The sequence below is a fragment of the Littorina saxatilis genome, linkage group LG12 (assembly GCF_037325665.1).
Source record: "Littorina saxatilis isolate snail1 linkage group LG12, US_GU_Lsax_2.0, whole genome shotgun sequence".
NCBI classification, from domain to species: Eukaryota; Metazoa; Mollusca; class Gastropoda; order Littorinimorpha; family Littorinidae; genus Littorina; species Littorina saxatilis.
This window is the reverse complement of record NC_090256.1, coordinates 33,521,524-33,536,530: the sequence shown is the minus strand read 5'-3', so window position 1 is coordinate 33,536,530 and position 15,007 is coordinate 33,521,524. Positions and strand designations below refer to the sequence as shown.

Sequence of the window (15,007 nt, the reverse complement as noted above, 5' to 3'; positions counted from 1 at the left end):
TTTCAAACTCTTGAAGATGTCATCATGCTGTCTATGTGGCACTCGAAACTCTCACCATCAGGTGACACTGAGAGTTAAAAAGCCCATTAGCGCAGAAGATTTCCCAATAAAAGCAGAGTGGTAATGATAAGGTCAGATAACGAAGGGAAGAAAGGGCTCTAAATAGACCAACTCTGGTAATGACTCTGTCGGTTTGTATGGGTTGCGAAGAGTCAATACTCTTTTAGTGAGGCAAGCTTTCTACACGTGCTCCTTGTCCACGTGTGTCAAACACACCCCTCACTAGTGACTGGCCTATAACATCACGTGGGAAAGTTTGACTCACTAAAAGCAAGAGTATTCACCCTTTCACAACCCATGTAAACCTGACAGTTATTTCCTAACATTGTGTATTTCCACAACTGTAAGGGAGACTGTGCCAAAGCAATCTAAGATAGTAAGGCAAGGCAAGGCAAAGGTTATTTTTGTTAAAACCTAGGGTTACATGAATTTGAAAAACAATTACATTTGGACTAACAAGCAACTTTCGTCCTCACTTTTACTACCATTTTGTTGTACTGTGCTGTAATGGTGAATGTATTGTGTGATGACGTGTGGCTGTTTGTGACCGTGAAGGTACGAGCTGCGTTGCATCATCTGGAACACAGTGGACGTCATCTTGGAGGAGGAGTCCATCACAGGGGAGAAAATGAGCGACATCTACGTCGTTGGCTGGATGTCCGGCATCGAGCAGAAACAAGAGACCGACGTCCACTACAGGTGGGTGGATGTTCATTTGTTCAGGATGCACTTGCATGTAAAACCATACACACACACATGCACGCCTTGCACGCACACGCATGCACACTCACATACACACACACCCGCACGCACACACACACACACACACCCGCACGCACACACACACACACACACACACACGCACGCACACGCACGCACGCACACATGCACACACACACACACACACACACACACACACACACACACACACACACACAAGCAAACAAGAACTTTCTGTTATATTAGACTTAGGCTGGTTTTTGAGATGCATGTGCAGCATCAAGTTGATACGAAATGAATGCACTTGTAGCAAACACACAAACAAACAAACACATTTCTCTTGGATCAGGGGAAGGCTGATTTTAGATGAGTTTAATTTGTGTGAAAGTTTCTTACCTTTTGCTTCTTCATTTTTTATTTTTTATTATTCCTCATTTGTTTCTTTCATTGGTTTAAGTTAAGGCATGTTGTTTTACTGCTTGGTCTGCGCCTTTGTGTTTTAATGATTTGCTTTTGACTCCAGGTCGCTGGACGGAGAGGGCAACTTCAACTGGCGCTTTCTCTTCCCCTTTGACTACATGGTGGCTGAACAGACCATGGTGGTCAAGAAGAAGGTACTGGCCCTGTCTTAACTTTCATGTTCAAAGTGTTATTTTCTGTGAACGCTATTTTCTGTGAACGCAAGTGTTTCCCATTGTCAAAACTCGTACCATTTCGCTGAGTACAGTGTTGTTCCCAGACACAGTAAACAATAGGTCAGTTGGACCTGGATTCAAAATATATAGGTCAATATGTCCTGCCCGCAAAAAGATGTTGCGTCAAAAGACATTCCATGTATCAAAGCTATCTTTGTTTGTGATATGGAAAAGAGATTATAGAATACTGTCTCAAACTTCCGTTCTGCTTCTAAACTAGTCTGTAAAATATGTGTTGTATCAGTTTAAATCATATCATAGCAACAATGTGTGTCATTCATTTACAAAGTGCACAGGAAATGTTTCAGAGTGATGATTGTCCACCGCAATATCACTTGAAAATCAGGGATCTAAGAATTGTAGAGGCTTCTTGACACTCCACAGAGAATACCACTTTAAAGCTATGAAAAAATATTAATGTCTCTGCCTGTCCACTTGCTTATACAGTAGAACCCCCCTTTTAAGACGTCCTCTATTTTAAGACCATACTTTTTACATTTAGTCAAGTTTTGACTAAATGTTTTAACATAGAGGGGGAATCGAGACGAGGGTTGTGGTGTGTGTGTGTGTGTCTGTGTCTGTGTCTGTGTCTGTGTGTGTCTGTACGTGTCTGTGCGTGTGTGTGTGTAGAGCGATTCAGACTAAACTACTGGACCGATCTTTATGAAATTTGACATGAGAGTTCCTGAGAATGATATCCCCGGACTTTATTTTCCTTTTTTCGATAAATACCTTTGATGACGTCATATCCGACTTTTTGTAAAAGTTGAGGCGGCACTGTCACACCCTAATTTTTCAATCAAATTGATTGAAATTTTGGCAAAGCAATCTTCGACGAAGGCCGGGGTTTGGTATTGCATTTCAGCTTGGTGGCTTAAAAACTAATGAGTGAGTTTGGTCATTAAAAATCGGAAAATTGTAATTAAAATTATTTTTTTATTAAACGATCATTTTCTGATTCCAAAAACATATAAATATGTTATATTTGGATTAAAAACAAGCTCTGAAAATTAAAAATATAAAAATTATGATCAAAATTAAATTTCCGAAATCGATTTAAATACAATTTCGTTTTATTCCTTGTCGGTTCCTGATTCCAAAAACATATAGATATGATATATTTGGATTAAAAACACGCTCAGAAAGTTAAAACGAAGAGAGGTACAGAAAAGCGTGCTATGCAGCACAGCGAAACCACTACAGCGCTGAACAGGCTCGTCAGTTTCACTCCGTTTTGCACAAGCGGCGGACTACGGTCATTGTGAAAAAATGCAGTGCGTTCAGTTTCATTCTGTGAATTCGACTGAGCTTGACTAAATGTTGTATTTTCGCCTCCTTTTTAAGACTATACTTTTTTCAGATTGTCTCTTCATGGTCTCCGTAAAATGATGTACCTCCTTTTAAGACCATACTTTTTTCAGATTTTGAGAGGTCTTAAAAGGGGGGTTCCAGTGTATTCCCTGAGCTAAGAGTGATTGTTTTGTGTAGGAACACTTCTGGAGCCTGGACGAGACGGAGCTGCACACGGTTCCCATCCTCATGGTCCAGATCTGGGACAACGACAAGTTCTCTGCTGACGACTTCCTGGGTAGGATATGCATGCCTCCATCATCAAAAAACAAGAATTGTAGGTTATTGGAACGTTTTAATTTTTGACAAAAAAACTAAACATTAACGTTTTGTCAATAATTAGACGTCCCAATAACCTACAATTCTTGGTTTAATGATTCTGAATGTTGGAACGTTCTGTTTTGGGATTAATGCGTGCCTCCTTTTTCTTCCCCTTCTTTTTCATCTCCGCCTCCTTCTTCTCCTCCTCTCCATACTTCCTGTTGCCTTCTTTACCTAGGGCATATTCAAGTTTTCTGGTTTGATTTTGAAAGAAGCAGAAGTAAATTTATTTGTGAGAAAAAAATCAAAAGCTTGGGGTTAGCAGAGAAAGAACTTGATGGACAACAGGGTGGGCCACAAAAAGAGGGACAAAATCAAACTCTCATATTTTCTAAGAAAATAATTGTTTCTTTCTGACCAGAATGTCCTTTGTTGTTGTTAACCACACTACCAGTGTTTCTGAACTTATCAACCAAGCGTGTGATAGTATGACGATGTGGTATTTTCTTCCCAGGGTGTTCGCGTCGAAACTGTCTTTGAACCAGAGTAGGCGACTTACAGTTCCACAATCTTGGTCCTCTCTTCGACGGAAAAGTGATCGTAGGGGTCCATTCTTCTGTCAGATAAAACTTACAGGTCTTCTGGATATATCACCTGAAAATCAGAAAGAAACAATTATTTTCTTAGAAAATATGAGAGTTTGATTTTGTCCCTCTTTTTGTGGCCCACGTCATCCAGCAGCGCGGGGCCTGGATTGAACATGTCATCAATTACTGACAAGACCAACCAAATGTTCTTCGATTTCAAAATGCTTTGGTATAATAAAAATTTGAGATGTTGTCCACATCTGGTGAAAAAAATCTTGCGAAAATTCTTGTATTTGTAGAAACTATTACAGTTTCTTTTTGTCCCTCTTTTTGTGGTACACCCTGTAAAAGAATGGACAGGCCTCATCATACCAAAACTCAGCTTACCAGAGACAGAACTGGAGAACAGTTGTAGTTGTTTCAACCTGTGGGGAGTTAAGGTAAAAACACAGAGATGATCCCACCGATTTTGATTGTTTTTAAATGTCCCTTTACAGGAACGATGGAGTTGAACCTGAACTGCATCCCGCTTCCGGCCAAGCGCGCCAAGTCCTGCAACCTGAGCCTGTTGCCAGACATGCAGGGCGTGAACCAGATCAAGACAGGCAACCTGTTTGAAATGAAGCGTCTGAAAGGATTTTGGCCCTGCTATAATGACGAGACTGGAGAACGTCTCCTTACGGTAATTCATTCTTTAGTCATCATTTTGTGATTCCTTGATTGTTGGAATCATAAACTTAGTGAGACAGATCGATAATAACAAGATCTTAGAAACTAAGGGAAGTAAACAATTTATTTAGCACATTTACTTTCCTTTATTTCTTAGATCTAATCCTTGTTAGAATCATAAACAAATGAGGCAGAATGCGAATGACAAGATCTAAGAAACAAAGGGAAGTAGCACTCTATATTTAGCACATTAACTTCCCTTTAGTTCTTAGATCTAATCCTTGTTTGTTAGTCTGCCTATTTTGACAGCTTTCCTTCCTGGTTTGAAGCAAGGAATTTCAATTACAGCGGCACTGATGCATCTTTTCTCACAATTGAGTGGGAAATAACCTGAATACAAATCTTTTCAAGAGAAGTGAGGTGTTTGTCACATATTTGAGATGAGACTTTAGCTTTCTGTTTGAATACAATCAAGAAAAAGTTGTTTGGAGGGAATGGTTTTCACAGTGGTACAGTGAAAACTGTCAAATACGGTCACTGGACTTAGCGGACACTCGCAGAATACGGACAGTCAGTCTCGGCACGGACTGCTTTACACTGTAAAACACCAGTACGTTACGGCCACCTCGGCATTACGGACGCGGACACGTATTTTGGGTCCATAATAAGTCATATACCGGTTCCCCTGTCATATCTGAGAGAGGAAACACTTCCTGCATCGGGGTCAGTGACCGACTTTAACTGAGTGAAAATATGTGTGCGGCCAGATCAAAGGCATTGTGATAGCTGGGTGGCCTTGTTAAAATACACGACCTTCTTCCCAGGGGTCAATGACCCAGTTTTTGCCATGAGAGGTGGTTCCCCTGTCATATCTGAGAGAGGAAACACTTCCTGCATCGGGGTCAGTGACCGGTCAGTGACCGAGTTTAACAGAGTGGAAATCTGTGTGTGCGGCCAGATCAAAGGCAGGGCAGTACCTAGTAGCTGAAACATGCATTATCACAAGTTTTTAGACTTGTTTTACAACAGTCAATATTAAATGTTTCTCTATTTTTTAGTATGCATTCTTATTCTTTTGATTGGAAATGAGTATTGTTACAACATAATTTCCATATGGATTAATAAATTTGAGTTGAGTTGAGTTATTTAATCTAAACAGCTTCTGTTTTTCTTATAAATGTACATGTACATGTGCAGTGCTCTCTCTCTCTCTCTCAACTTGACTTTGTTGCGTTTACTTGCACCTGTCTAATAAGGACACCTGCAGAATAAGGACACTTTTGTCTGGTCCCAAGGGTGTCCTTATTTGACAGGTTTTACTGTAGTTGTCAATATTACAAAGTTAAACAAGTGGTTGTCAAAGTAACAGAGTTGTCACTGTGATGATTGTCATTTTTACAGTTATCAGAGTGGTTGTCATAGTTACAGAGTTGTCACGGTGATTATTGTTACAAAGTTATCTGAGTGGTTGTCATAGTTACAGAGTTGTCACTGTGATGATTGCTACAGTTATCTGCATGGTTGTCATAGTTACAGAGTAGTCATGGTCATGATTGTAACAGTTATTCGAGTGGTTGTCATATTTACAGAGTTGTCACAGTGATTATTGTTACAGAGTTATCGGAGTGGTTGTCATAGTTACAGGGTTGTCATGGTGATGATTGTTACAGAGTTATCGGAGTGGTTGTGATTGTAAGAGAGTTGTGACGATGACTTTTGTCATGGTTACAGGGCAAGGTGGAGATGGAGCTGGAACTGATCCCGATAGAGGAAGCAGAGACCAAGCCGGCGGGATTGGGACGGGAGGAACCAAACGCCAACCCAACCCTAGAGCCCCCCAAGTAAGTGCAGTGCAACATCATAGTCGGTTGTCTTTAGCCTTGCTGTGTCTCTCTGCTTGTTGATGTCTTTCTCTGTAACATTTTGTCTGTGTGCCTTTGTGTGTCCTGAGCTTTTTGTGCCCTTTTTTCTTCACAGTGCTTTTGTGCCTCTCTTTGTGCTGATCTGTACTTGTCTGTGTCTTACTTATCTTTGGTGAGGCCTTTTCTCTTTTTCTTGTTTCTATTCAGCCCAGTGGGCTAAAAGCACAAGGAACACAGCTTGGCAATGGAGCAATCACTGGCTCACCCATACACATAATAGAGCTTCATACCTAAACATGGCTCTCAGGCAAAATACAAATAAATAAAGATCATTGGGAACAAAAACATTTCCATGTACCCACATAGAGTTGATCACAGTGATGTTGAATGTACCCACGCTTTTAACACTAGTGGGGCCACTTGGTACAGAGATGACTTATTCATGCAATATAGGCAGCTGTATTCTGTCTTCAGAGGATACAGTGATAATCTGAATCTGATTTCAGGCGGCCAGAGACGTCATTCCTGTGGTTCACATCCCCGTTCAAGACGCTCAAGTTCATCATCTGGCGCAACTACAAATGGGTCATCATTGGCTTCATCGTCCTCCTCTTCTTCCTGCTGCTCATCGCCCTCTTCATCTACTCCTTCCCCGTGAGTACTCTGCCACTTGGGGCGGCTTTTAATGCTGAAAAGGCCCAGTATGTCAAATTTAACGTTTTTACCAGTTGTAAAGTCCCTCAAGGCCTTACTGCTGCTCAAAGAATGGAAGCCAATTTTGGAGTTTTGTCATTATTCACTTGTTGCAGCAACTTTCTATTACAGGTGCAGGATGTTCATATTTTGTTGTATGTCAACTGTGTTGAATTTAATAATAGTATCAGAGGTGGATCAAGTTTTTACCAGATTGTTTGTGTAATTGTAAAGGTGTTATAAGTTGGAATCAACCTGTCTTTGTTGGTAACCGTGGATTCATTGTTCTGTCAAAAAATTATCAGCAAAGCAACAATTTTATGTTTGGACCAGCTTCGTTTCCTGATTTCACAACCATCCTGATTTTGCAAAGCAATTACCAGTTTGCTGCACTGAAGCCAGTCTCTGAGCTCATGAGGTGTGATGTATTGTGTATATTGTACTGTTTGTTGACTTGTCTGTGACTGTGTGTTTTGCAGGGAGAGGTGTCGAGATGGATAGTGGGCAACCCATCTTAGAGCAATCAACCCTGGCCTGTCCGTCTAGAGCACCAGTGTCTTACTCGGTGTTTGAAGTGTCGTCCCTTGACGTCCATCGCCCGCCGACCCACCTCCTCTCCTCCCATCTCCACTCTGCCTCTGGTCAGCATGGGATTAGAGGCAGACTGCATACACCCTCGTGCACCCCTTTTTAATCTTGTCTAACCTCTTTCCCTGTCCCATCGGAAGCTCATTTATCAGTACTCCTGGCTACTACAGCTGTTTCTTATTCATGTGTAGCTGAGGTTGGTGCTTGACTGCCAAGCGTCAGACTGGCCGTTCAGTTCTGATCATTATATTTTCACAATGTAACAACCTACACTCTACATGAAAATGCATCTTAGATGGCATTGTCAGAACTGTGCTGAAAAAAGGATCTGAAAACAAACATTTTTAGACACAGCTGCATGTGATGTCAGCCAGTGCTTTCCAAATTCCGGTTGTGCTTCAAGTATTGTGAAGCAGAAGTAGGCCCACCCCCCCCCCCCCCCCCCCCCCCACACACACACACACCCTCTTAAGAGACACCAAGCCCTTTCTTAAATGACGAAGCCTAAATCCTTGTTCAGTCATTTAAATCTTACAGGCAGATAGTTTAGATGTTGACGAGCATGGGCGAGTGTAAACTGATGCATCCCTCTGCTTGCTCTCCCTCTGTCAACAACAGGGCGAAATAGCTCACCTGATCACCACTTTCATGGTGGAGCGCTTCGCAAAACAGTCCCCCTTCTTGGAGGCCTCTTCTAGTGAACACATCTTAGGTGAGGTGGAGGAGCTGAAGACTGCTGTGACCCCCAACAAGCCCAAAGTGTCTCATGAGTCCAAGAAAGCACGAGATACTTGGCACGCTCTGCGCCCCAGAAACCACCATCCAACGTGGGAGGACTTATTTTACGACACGGAAAGATGAGGTCCAACAGCGCGTACTATCTGCGGTGAAACTCAACTGGCAGCCTACTCGCACGTCGGATGTCTGCCCACCAAGGTCAAGGTCGGGTGATCTTCACGCCAAGGTGACAGTGAGCCTCTGCTTCCAGCCCCATGCAAGTAGAGACAGAGGTGGTGGAAAAGCAGTCAAGGGGTGAAAGGAGTATGTGTTGGTGAATGCGATTTGCAACTGCTCTGCACATTGGGTTCCAGGTCCATCAAGCCTGTCTGTTTTGGTGTAATTGTCACACCACGGCCTTAGAACTGAGATTTTGACTCGCGTTTGTATAAACATGGGTCCATGTCATTATCACAGTAACGTACCACAATGGTGCACGCTGGTATCATCACTGACATCAGTCATTGAAAAATGTTAGCTCTGTAATAATCCCCATAGTCGATCAGTCTGCTTCTTGGACATGAAAAATAATGAGCCCGCTCCCAGAAAAGCTCCATGGAAATTTCGTCACACACAGAAACCCTTTTGGGACTTGTTCATTATGATGATGTACAATTACAGGCCTAATTGTCGACAATTGCTGATATTGGCACTATTTTGGATTTTATAGTTTGTCCACTAGCAAGAAAAATCTATTCTGCTAGTCATAGCAAACCAGATAATGGCACAAAATTAGATAGCGTCTGCATTTGAGGTCAATGCACAATGTAGCACTTGGGTGTTGTTTTTCTTGTTTTTCTGATCATAATGGCACAATGTTATATACATATTTTTTCTACTGGTGAGAAAAAACTATTTTGCTAGTCATGTTAAACCATCTGGTTGTAAACCATTCAGTTATGGTCCAGCTTGCATACGTGCCTTATAGATGGAGTGAAAATTGCACAGATTTTCAACGTTGATACATTCAGGACAATATTTTCATCAGTCATTGAAATAAGGACGCATTTTTAACATACAGAAAAGGCAGGGAATATGTACAAGTGAAAATGCTGCTGCGGATTTGTATCGATCTTTTGTAGTGTGCCAACTTCCATCACTGAATCAACAGATAGTGGAAAAATAAGCATGCATAAAGAAAGATGACTGCAAGACCATGTTGCTGTATGACTTTAAAGTTGACCCTGACAGGCTTATGTTGATGTTTTATTTGACAATATTGGGGAACACCTATGTTTTGACATGAAGACATGTATTCCATGACTTGTTAATAGGAAAATAGCTGCTGTCCTTACACAGCAGAAGTGCTGCATGCATATTTGTGATACATTTTACAACTTGTTTACGTCTTCCACTACTGACCAACGATCATACGCTTTCTGGCTTATTTGTCAGGGCAGGACCTGTCATAGCAATACTTTTTTAGCATATATATACGTATACACTTTTTTTTAAATTTTTATTTTTTTAGTTCTTTGGTTTTTATTTTGTTTTTACTTGCATAATTAATTGTCCGTCATGTAACGCTCACCAAACTGTGCCTGATATTTTACTTTTCGTTTTTACACTCCCTTTCCCCTTCCACTTTTCTTTTTTTTTGTTTCATTTTGAAAGTGAAACTGTCTTCAAAACTTTTTTTTACATTATCTATCATGCTTCAGATATACGATATTGATTCCTTTCATAATTAATTAAGTGTCTGTGCATGTTTTGCATTTGTGATAACATCTTTTTATCAAAGTGACAGTAATGGTTGAATCAGTTCACGGTTTGTGCTGACTCTGAATTTCTACTGCACTTATTTCTATACAACTTTATGCATGAATGATCACACTTTGCTCATTTGGCATTTGCAAGTGATGTAGGCACCCTACTCACAAAGCAATATGTACTTTACTTTTCTTGTTTTTGTGTTTGTACAGTGTGTTGTCTATTCTTATGGAAAAAGAAGCAGTTTACTCGATTGCAAAGGAACTTGAAAAATTGGGTTTTTGATCACCATTGGTACAGCTGACTGTAAGGATCTTTGTGATTGTTTGCTTGTGCTTTAAATGATCACGGTCTGTCTTCAGATCACAAAAGTATCTGTACTTAACTGTAAAGGTGCAGTTGCTGGGTAGAAAGGGTATTTTGTGAGTGGAATAACAATAATGGCAAGAGTCTCAACAGCAGTAGCTCCCTGTCACTCATTGCATTAAACTTATACTCTCAAGAGAAAAACAAAATCTGCTACATTAAAGTTTGATTTCATTTTCATTTAAGCAACAGCATCACCTTGAAGCTTGACATAAGTTTTTTTCTTGCTTGATTCAGGTGAAGACTCTTTCCCTCCATTTCATGGCAATCTAGTGTTTTTGTGCATGATGTTTATGTATATACACAGGGCCGTAGCAGCCCTACCGGCCACTCCGGCCATGGCCGGACCAGTTTTTTGTTAAAAAAAAAAAATCGTCTTCATAAGCTTCAGCGCTGTGTTAGGAGGAAGGAGGGGTCGTGACTTAGATCGCACAATGACAGCGTTAAGCGAGAAATTGTCACTAATAGTTCAGGAGAACATAATGGCCAGGGACCGTACCTTTTTATTTTTTTTATGGCCGGACCACTTTTAGGAGCTGTGCTACGGCACTGTATACATACTGTGCATGTAAACCCTTCTCTTCCCTCACCATTTTTGAGCGTTTTAAACATGGCTGACTGAATTCATAGGAAGCATGGCTAATCCTGTGTTGCAGTGTCATAATGACATGTGCAGAGACATATTAATTCTTTGACATCAAAATACTGGTGAGGAATTAATTACATTATCGGTAGGTGTGATGGCATATTACATCCACCAGCATATTATTGACATCTCTATTGATCATTGTTCTTGAGGCCCTTAATTATCTTTGAAGGAAAACTATTACGTGTATGCAGGTTGTTTTGTTTTTCTTGTAGAGCTTTGAATTTTGGTATCATTATAGGCATCTTTCACTTACTAATATTTGTGTGTGTTTTCATGAAAATACCACATGCATGGTTCTTCGGTTTTTGTGTGCGCATTAATCTTCTTGACTGAATTTATTCTATATCTTTACTCTATTATCTCGTTTGCATCAGCTTTTCTTTTACATCTGCTTTTTCGGTTTATTTTATGGATATATATACACATGCTTCTGGGCATATATACATGATCTTGTACCTTGTTAAGAATTGTTCTGTTTGCCACCTTGCTTTTATACACTCTATATGACTGTGTTAGAAGTGTCTGTGCAGTTAATTGCAAGACATGTTTGACATTGTTTTGTACTTGCATCTTTGCAGTACACATTTTTTTTGAGGTTATTTTATTTGTTTGTCCTATTTTGTTGAATTTTTGATCTTCGTTTGCATGGAAAGTCATTAGTGTGAAGGCGATCGATAGAGTGAGGAGCAGTCATAGTGATCAAATAAAAGGCTCACAGGCAAAGTGGTCTGTCTCCAAACTTAATAAGTAGTGAAGAAAGAGAACGATTAACAAAATTGCTGTTGTGTGGAAGAAATATCTGTTCTTAACTATCACACAAGATATTTCACTCGAGATCATCTTACATTTGAGTAACCTTAGAAACTATGGAAAAATTGAAAGATATGTTCTTCAGCATCCTAAAGTTGTTACAATTGGAGTCAGGCCACTTTGCACCTCTCCCATCCAAACACTGACAGTGCTGGGAATGGTAAACTTGTATGGGATATAACAACCAGGATAATTTTTCATAAACTCTAATGGAGACTGGTGATCAAAAGCCATATTGACGGGCTGATGTGATGAAATCTTATTACATGTGAACAAGACTGAAAGACGGAGAAAAAAATCTCCAGACTATACTTATACTGGTGGTTTTCTGCATGAATGTATCTGGTGTGAACTTGCACGTAATGGGTGATGATAAATTGTAACCCCTTTCCTCTGAAGTTCAAGCAATATTGACATTTACCAGAATTTTTTATTTTGTTTTTAGCAGAATGGGAAACTGATAATATATAAGAGAAAAGCATTTGTTCTTGCCTGCTGTGACTGTTAAGATGTGCAATAGATCAAGCTCGTCTAGGGTTTTCAAGGGTCAAACTGTAGCTTGCCAAACAGTTGTTGATCACGCTTTTCATGATGGGTTTTGTTTTGTTTCCGAGCATGGTAATGGTTTCCCTTTCTTCTGTTTTCATTGTTTGCCGTGTCTCTGTGGATTTTTTCTTTGTTAGCTTAATTGTTTGTTCTCGGTTGGGTATATAGCTGTCTTTTCTGAGGTCTGTCTAATTAAAGTTGCTGAAATAAACCCACCACTCCACAAAGCAGTAGATTTCATGCATGCTTCAATTCCCACCTCACCTTGTAAAATCGACAACTTCTCATGTTCTTATATCATTTAACCCTGTTATTTCTTTTAACTTGCATGTTGAACAATCACGTTGACGTTAAGTAGATCTAAAAAAAAAAGTGTTTGGTCACAGTATGAAAGTGTTAAATTAATGTAAAAACCAATGTTATCACTTTTGTCTGCGTTATTCCCTTCTATAAATCTAGTTTGTAGAATATCTTATTTTCTAAACTCCCTTCCCCTTATACGTATAGCGTCTCCTTATATGTTCTGTCATTTTGATAGCAGATGTTTAACTTTGCACACAACTACTGTGCTAGCTTTTTCTGCATTAGTTTTAATAGTTTTGTTGGTTCAAAATTCTGAAAATGACCACAGCTTCCAAATCCAACTGCATTCCAGTCAATTACATATACATGTAGTTACTTGTTTTACTAACACATTTTAGGGAGCTGAGATTTGTGTCACTTACCAAGTCTTTTTGTGTGTTGAAAATGGTATTGTTTCAAAATGATATTTTAGTAAAAGTCCTTCAGGGCCTGCTACAAATCAAAACGCATTTTCATGACACTAAAAAGGCAAAAGCAGGTTGACTCCTGCAACGCTTAAGAAACTGATATTTGGCATTTTTATCAACATTGTGATGATTTTGGTATTTTTGTTAATTGAAGGCTTTTATCGTATAGTACACACCACTGTGAATGTTTGAGCATTAATTAGTCATGCCCTTTTTTTCTGTTATACATTTGTTGTTTGAGTAGTGATTTTTTTCTTTCAGTGGTGAAAATATTCGGTGTTTAACTTAATGTATCTACAGAAAATGTAGGGGAGAAGGTATATTTTTTTGGATACTGTGATAGGTAAAACACATTTTAAATAGTAGTGAATAGTAGTAAACCAATGTCAGTTCCAGTGGGGGTATTGTTTTCTAGCTGGTTTTTTTTTGTTGGACAGATGTTAAACGTACACATTTTGTTTAGTCATTCTTTGTGCTTGTAACTTTCCCCAATATTTTATTCTAATAGTCGTACTATTACTTCTATATACATATGTATATTGCCAATAAAACCAATCTAATACTTGAAGCAAAGTGTGTGTGGATCCTTGGCAGAATGAGTTAAATATGCTTCATGCAGCTCTTCAACACGATAGTTTAAATACATTGTTAAAAGGATAACTAGATTCCTTACTGTGCAAAGGAAGATGTAAATAATCACATCTCTCCAAGCTATAACAAGGAATAATCTGAACATCTTTTCGCTTGGACATGCACAACAATCAGAGAGGGTGATTTTTTAGATTTATTAAAAAATTTGCTGATTTAGCTCTTCCTAAATGGACATAGGTGTCATTCATGAAATGAACCGGTCACACAATTCTCACTCTGCATAAGAAGCAGCCAGGCTGTTGGCTTTCGGTGTGTGTCCAAGTAAAAAGGTGTGGACAGAGATCTGACTGTTTACATGATGGTTTACACAAGGTTGGCACATACATTATTTCTAAGTTTGAATCTAAACCGAGTTATTATGTCTAAGTCAGAGTTGCAAGTATTTACTCTCTCTCTCTCGCTTTCTCTCTCACACACACACACACACACACACACACACACACACACACACACAGACATTTTAAATATTCTTGATTGTATATCTTGTTTTCTTTTAAGTCATAAATATCACAATAAGTCGCAATGAATCATTACATGATCAGTTACATCACCTCACGCAAGCTTAGCTGCGGTGTAATAAAATTATAACCTTCCATGAGTATTATAGTATTTTTTTCTAGACCAGCAATGAATGTTGTGCAAACCACCTGCATTTTTAGCTGTACGTTAAAAGATCATGAACATTAAATTGTACAACTTCTATATAGCAACAGAAATTGGTGAAAGAATACATTGCACTTTGGATTACAAGCAACCAACTGTACAACTGGCTGAGAAAAACGCTATACATATTGTTCACAACCTGCTGAATTGACCGGTTCGCTGCCAGGAAATATTTGTATACAAAGCATTACCTTATTTCAATTTACCTTTATATTTTTACCCCAGACCTTTCTGCAATACCTAAACAGTCCAGAATTCCACAGGTTCTGAAAATTGAGAGGCTATTTAAGGTTCAAAAGTTCAGGAAATTTCAGGAAGGTTTGGATAGGTTTGGGAAATTTAGAAATCATACTGATCAGAAAATCTCGAATTATAGAAATTCAGTGAGCCAAGGTAGTGCTCCGATGAGTGTGGACCGTCTTTAGATCCCTAGCCTCTAGCTGTCATCTGCTAGCATGGACAGTGATAACTCGTTCTGTGCTACAATTATTGCTCTGTAAATAATGTATTTGACCTATTAACAACATTTAAAAAATTGTGTTCATAATTGAAAAAGTTTAATTGTCAACTTTGATTTGGC

The 15,007-nt window shown here is 39.3% G+C and overlaps 1 protein-coding gene across 2 annotated transcripts in view; it reads left to right on the top strand.

Moving 5' to 3' along the window:
• LOC138981787 (myoferlin-like) overlaps window positions 1–13,686 on the top strand; it is a 128,037-nt gene extending 114,351 nt beyond the window's left edge. For both annotated transcript variants that reach the window (XM_070354866.1, XM_070354867.1), the window contains 7 exons: window positions 616–759; window positions 1,304–1,394; window positions 2,964–3,063; window positions 4,171–4,355; window positions 6,074–6,183; window positions 6,711–6,858; window positions 7,377–13,686. In XM_070354866.1, coding sequence (XP_070210967.1) covers window positions 616–759; window positions 1,304–1,394; window positions 2,964–3,063; window positions 4,171–4,355; window positions 6,074–6,183; window positions 6,711–6,858; window positions 7,377–7,415 — 817 coding nt within the window. In that variant the 3' untranslated portion in view covers window positions 7,416–13,686. The remainder of the gene's footprint in view (window positions 1–615; window positions 760–1,303; window positions 1,395–2,963; window positions 3,064–4,170; window positions 4,356–6,073; window positions 6,184–6,710; window positions 6,859–7,376) is intronic.
• The last annotated feature ends 1,321 nt before the right edge of the window (window positions 13,687–15,007 follow it).